General features: G+C 38.1%; 1 protein-coding gene across 1 annotated transcript in view; it reads right to left on the bottom strand.

Moving 5' to 3' along the window:
* LOC107085047 (myocyte-specific enhancer factor 2A-like) overlaps window positions 1-5,387 on the bottom strand; it is a 23,884-nt gene extending 18,497 nt beyond the window's left edge. Inside the window, exons 1-2 of the mRNA XM_015375182.1 lie at window positions 5,359-5,387; window positions 5,208-5,256 (exon numbers count right to left, since the gene is read on the bottom strand). Of these exons, the coding sequence (XP_015230668.1) occupies window positions 5,208-5,256; window positions 5,359-5,387 (78 nt within the window). The remainder of the gene's footprint in view (window positions 1-5,207; window positions 5,257-5,358) is intronic.
* Window positions 5,388-6,368: the final 981 nt, after the last annotated feature.

Raw genomic sequence — 6,368 nt, 5'->3', positions numbered from 1 at the left:
AGACAGAAAACTTTGTATCAATTTGACTGTATGATCTGGTTGAACTGTAAAGTGCCTTGAGATGACATGTGTTGTTAATTTGGCGCTATAGAAATAAACTGAATTGAAATTGAATTGAACGGCAGCCCACCTCCCTCAGCAGATGGCCGCTCACACTGAGCCTGGTTCTGCTGGAGGTTCCTTCCTGTTAAAAGGGAGTTTTTCCTCTCCACTGTCGCTACAAGCATGCTTAATGTTAGGGATTCCATTCGAGTCAATGAGTCGATGCAATCAACTGGTTTTCCTTACACTGGAAAAAAACTAAATCTATACAAGTCATTTTTTCTTAAAATAAGTGCATTTGTTCTTTGATTGAGGAGGTAAAACAGACATTTTGCCAATGGAACAAGACAATTTACACTTAAAATAAGCAAACACAACTGCGTTGTCTTATTTCAAGGGCATATTATCTACTTATCTTATTTTAAGAGTACAAAAACTCATTCCATTGGCAAACTATCTCATTTACATACTCAAATTAAGGGTAAATACACTTAATTCAAGAAATTTTTACTTATTTCTAGGTAATTTCTAGGTAATTTTCTAGGTAATTTTCTAGGTAATTTATCTAGGTAGTTTTAGATAGAAAACTTTGAATGCACTGGAAAAACGATCTATAAATAGTTAAGATTAAGTGTATTTACCCTTAATTTGAGTAGGAAAATGAGATAGTTTGCCAATGGAATGAGTATTTTTACTCTTAAAATAAGATAATTAGATAATGTGCACTTGAAATAAGATAAGGCAATTGTGTTTTCTTATTTTAATGTAAATAATTTTGTTCCATTGACAAAATGTGTCTTTTACCTTCTCGATCCAAGATCAAATACACTTATTTTAAGAAAAAATTACTTACCTAGATTCGATTTTTTTCCAGTGTGAATCTGACTGATGATCTGGTGAATTGTAAAGTTGACGCTATATAAATAAACTGAACCCTGTACACACAGGGTGTATACAAAATGACATTTCCTTCAGTACAGCTCTCAGTTTCCATTTCTTCACTGCAAAACATTTGAATCTTTATAAGTCTTTTTTTCTTAAAATATGTGCATTTTTTCTTGGATTGAGGAGGTAAGTGAGACACTTTGCCAATGGAACAAGACAATTTACATTTAAAATAAGAAAAAACTATTGCATTGTCTATCTTATTTCAAGAGTAAAAATACTCATTCCACAAGCAAATCTACATACCTACTCAAATTAAGGGTCAATACACTTACTTTAAGTAATTTTTTACTTATTTCTAGATTGTTTTTGCAGTGTTAAAGTGATCAAATGTAAACATAAAAACTGATTTACAGTTTTTCCAACATCAGTTTTTTTCCTCTCATTTTATTCAACATTCAGCTACTGTACACTACAGACTTCTACATCTATTGGATGTGGTTTGGAATATGCAACTAAAATACATAAAAGCTATGAGTTTATTAACTAAAACGGTACATTTTCAAATAAATACTTAATTTCTTAGGATTTGACTCAAAGTGGCATCTTTTCCTAACCTGACTCGGCCAGATGGATTTGCTCCGCATATCCATCTGGAAACCTTCCGTTGAAGTAATTTTGGGAAGGGGCGAAAATACTGGTTAGCTGATTGGCCTATGTTGGTGATAGACGGGCCAAATAAACCAATCAGATCAACGAAGCATATGACGTACTAACAGAGCGACGACAAAAACACAACCACAAGCCAGGCACAAGCGAATTGATAGATCAAACTCTTGCCGAAACCAGTCGGGAGAAGAGCAAAAACATCTTTTCCTCTGAGAAAAGCCTCCAGAGCAGTGTTTTGCTCTTCTTTCAGTGAAGAAATACTCTGTAATTCTGATAAAACTTTCTCGATAGCCACGCTAACGCTAGTTTCATCGCCTGAAGCCGCCATGTTCTTTAGACTGAACTGTCGCGCTTCTCGTTGCGTCACACCTCAACCCGCCTCAAAGCCAACGCTGATTGGACGTTCGTTTGGTGAACGGCTCCAAATCTTCTCCAGACTGATCTGCGAGTGAAACCTACAGATATATATACATAAGAGCTATATGTGTATATATATCTCTTTTTATTCTTATTTTATTTTTTATCTTTATTATATTGTATAGTTGGATGTGTGTATATATCATGTAAAACTGTAACTAGAGCGTGTAACAAAAGTAATTTCCCTCTGGGATTATTAAAGTATTTCTGATTCTGATTCTGAAAGCTTGCGAGATCAGGATGGTCTCACGAGGCTAATCTTTTCCTAAGAGAGTGAAATAATCCTTTTTTAGTACATTTAATTTCAATCAGTCTGCATTTTATTTCATATTTGCAAAGAGAGAACAAGACATCATACAGCCCTTATTGCATGGAGGTCCGTTTGCCGTCCTTTAGTTAGAGAAGTGTTTCAGTACTTTTACAAGCCTTGCACTTCTAAAACTTTGGCTGCTAAAAATGTTTGCAAAACCGCTGGAGTTGAGTCAGACTGAATCCAGAACAAAAGTTTCTAAAACCTCCCATGGCTTCCAAAAACAACCTTTTTGGATGGATAAGGGGGAGGGGAGAGTGTTATATAAATGCTTTATATTACAGATGTTCATATTTTCTCACAGCCTCTGCCAGCTGATCCTCATCCATCACATAAGTAAGGAGCCCAGCAAGTGTCAATGGGTGAAAAACAAAACCAAGCTGGTAGAAATCTGTGCTCATGCTTTAATAAACTGTGCTTCTGGTTTGTCAATCTGTGCGCGCAGATCTATGACATTTATGCAGATGATGGACGCATGGCCCGCTGCACCCGCAATAAATACAGTGGATCTGTTGTCATAAATAAGCTTAAAACCACCAGGTTTTAACAAGCTTAATTCACAGCTTGTAACATGACTTCATGCTACAATATGAGAAGGGTCACAGAATACGGTGTAACAAAGTCACACCTAAGGGGGAAAAAATCGACATGTAAGCGGAAATAAAAAACAAACAAGTAAATCAAACAATTTAAATTTGCACAATTTTTATGAAAACAATGAAATATGGTGAATAAACCACAGAATATGGTTAAAAAGCATCAATTTATAAGAGTTATAGTGGGGTTTATCCACTGTTTCATTCATGTGTGAGATTACTGTGAAGCTAGATGAGTAAATTCATTTTACTTCAAATGACTAAATGGATGTTTATGCTGAAAATATCGGATTATAGAAAAAAACAAGCATGACTAAAAAGATATAAAAACCTTTGTAAATATTAAAACATTTTTAAAAGACTGCACAGTGGAGCAGTGGTTTAGTACTGCTGCCTTGCAACAAGAAGGTTTCGGGTTTGATTCCCGGCCCGGGGTCTTATTGCATGGAGTTTGCATGTTCTCCCAGTGCATGCATGGGTTCTCTCCGGGTACTCCGGCTTCCTCCCTCAGTCCAAAAACATGTCTGTTATGTGAATTAGTTTGTCTAAATTGGAATGGTCCAGGGTGGACCCCCCCCTCGCCCATAGACAGCTGGAGATAGGCGCCAGCACTATCTCCAAATAAGTCCAAATCTAAATAAGTCAATTTTTCTTAAAATAAATGCATTTGTTCTTGTATCAAGGAGGTAAAAGAGACACTTTGCCAATGGAACAAGACAATTTACACTTAAAATAAGAAAACACAATTGCATTGTCTTATTTCAAGTGACTAAAAATACTCCTTCCATTGGCAAACTATTTAATTTACCTACTCAAATAAGGGGGAAAATACACTCAATTTAAGAAATTCTAGATCATTTTTAGGGATAAGCATGATTGAAAATGGATGGAAACAATTTTAGACACTGAAAACATTTTGTTTACATTTTTTTATTTTCAGTATTTTAATATAAAAGATAATAAAAGTAATAAAATAGTTAAATTTTAAATAAATATTTTACATGTTTTCATTCATAAAGTAAGACATAACAAATAATGTAAACAATAAGCAATAAAGGAACATTTAAAGGTTTGAAGACTAGAAATTAGTCCAAATATATATTTTTTCTTAATTAACTGAAGTGTCATGTTGAATAACAGAATATGATGATGGGAAAAAAAATATTATGATTAGTGGACAAACTGAAAAAACTAAACTGATAGATGCGTTTATCTCTGCCCTGCAGCGGGGATCGGCTCAGCAAGCAGCTGAGGTGGGAGGACAGCAGTCAGCGACACGCTCCGACTGGGCATTTATTGTTACATAAAGACGCTGCCGCCATCGTAAACGGTCTTACATGAGGTTAAAACTATGATTGGACAAAGAGAAAGAAAAAAAAGGAATTATATCCTGTGGTGAAACGGTGACTGAACCTCCCGAAATAAAAAGAACAGATCTCTTATCTTCACAAAACCCTTTTTACGTTCACTTCTAAGATTATCCAAGTTTTAAGCTCAACTTTCAAACAGCCGTGCAGCTCTTCTGTTAACCGGATGGAGACCAAAGCGTGCGGTAGCTCCTCTCAACGTCACGTGGCTGCACCTCTATAGCCTCTTAATGCATAGCTTTACTTTTTAAAAAATGCATGACAAAGCTGATAATGGATGACAGAGTTGAACGAGGACATATGGGTTGAGCAGGGTTTAGTCCGAGACCCACACGGTTAGATAATTCTCCATAGATGGGAGTCTAAAGCACTGCATCATGTCTGGTCTCTCTGGACTATCTCTAAGAGTCTGTTAGAGGATCTGAGGGACTGCGCCTTCTTATCATCTCAAATGTCAAAGCAGGCTTTAGTGGATCTCCAAAGGCATCTGGATCATTGCCACCGAGAGGCATGAGCTGCACTGCTGAGAATCATGACATGCAAGGGTGATGTCTTGTACTGTAGCTCTTAAGGCGGCATCAAAGATAAAATAAAGCCTCCTCTCCCCCCCCTGCAGCGAGCCTTTCACAGACAAGCAACTGCCCCGCGGGCTAAGAATAGGACACAATACTCCAGATTTGATCTGACACATCACTGGTAGAAAAAAAAACTGCTCAAAAACTTCGAAAGGCTGGAGCGGACCCTCACATTCCCTGGAAACGACTGCTGTATAAAACATGCAGTCGATCCAAAGGTCCAAACTAAAACAACAGCTGGGCCGTGCAGCAAAGTTTCAGCTTTCACTCCGTCGTAGGTTTCTGTTTCTGTCTAACTTCTCATTCATCTAAGCTCTCCGCAGGCTGACGGGACTGGACTGCATACCTTGGACAGCCTCTGTTGTTGCTGAAACTTCACTCTGCTGGAGCCAAGCCTGGGTCAATTAAAGTGACAACAGCAAACTGTCAGGAAGATTAACAGACCAGCGAGGTCGTTTGAGTTTGTTTAAGAAGGCGAGGAATCATCCGCTTCTTACTGGAGTTTAGGGGTATAAATCACACCCATGATGGCGATTCGATTCAGTATTGATATCCTGACCCAACGATTCGATTATTTTCGATACTCAAGAATACACCTCGATTCGATTCGATTAATTTTTTTTTTTTTTTACACCTTACAGGCTAAACAAAGTTTCAAGTTTGAAATAAATCAATGAAAGCTGTAATATCGTTATGCATTTTTTTTTTAGAAACAACAGCAAATAACAGAAGTAGAAAAGTTGCATAAAAAAATACTGCATATAATCAATGCAATGAGTGCAATGCAATGCTCGGCTCCAGAGGTCCCGCCCCCCTCCTCAGACGCTCCGCTGCTCCTCTCCCAGATTGTAGCTGACCGCAGACAGTGCAGCAGACAGGAGGCCGGCTTGTTTTGTTTTTATTACCGAAATTGCGGAAAACAACTCGTGAAATTTGACCCGCTAAAAGAGTGAGGCGCGCGAGAACGCTGGGACCCTTTTTCCACCTGGATCTCCGCTCTTTTTGGCCCTCATGTCCCTCCGTCTTCGGACTAAACTCGCCCCCACTTCCTCGCCGCCTCGGCCGTATCTAGACCCACAGTGTGTAGCACAGACCACGCTTCAATATTGAGCATAATTTAAAAATGTCTGTGTGAAGCTTGCTGCAACACACTGCTGTAAGAGTATAACCAGGAAGCGAGGTAGGAGGGCAAAATAGGTTTAGCGCCACCGCAGCACAGGAGGGAGAATAACGCCCAGGAGCAAATGGATAAAAAAAGACCGGAGAAAGAAAAAAAACATGAATCGATTCTCTTGCAGATGAGACGATGCATCGGATCGGCTGTTGGATCGATGCATCGATACAAAACGATTATTATTTACACCCCTACAGGAGTTAAATCTTTAAACTATTTTCTAACTATTTAAATGAGCTAGAAAGAAAGCATTAAAACATACAGAATACACTGGGAATGAGTCTTTACCATGATTTTTTACTTCTTTCTAAATCTCCTTCTCTTCTCTCCTGC

This window comes from Cyprinodon variegatus, unplaced genomic scaffold (genome assembly GCF_000732505.1).
Source record: "Cyprinodon variegatus isolate N-32 unplaced genomic scaffold, C_variegatus-1.0 Scaffold114, whole genome shotgun sequence".
Lineage (NCBI taxonomy): Eukaryota > Metazoa > Chordata > Actinopteri > Cyprinodontiformes > Cyprinodontidae > Cyprinodon > Cyprinodon variegatus.
The sequence above is the reverse complement of the archived record's forward strand: the minus strand, read 5'-3'. Positions and strand labels throughout refer to the sequence as shown.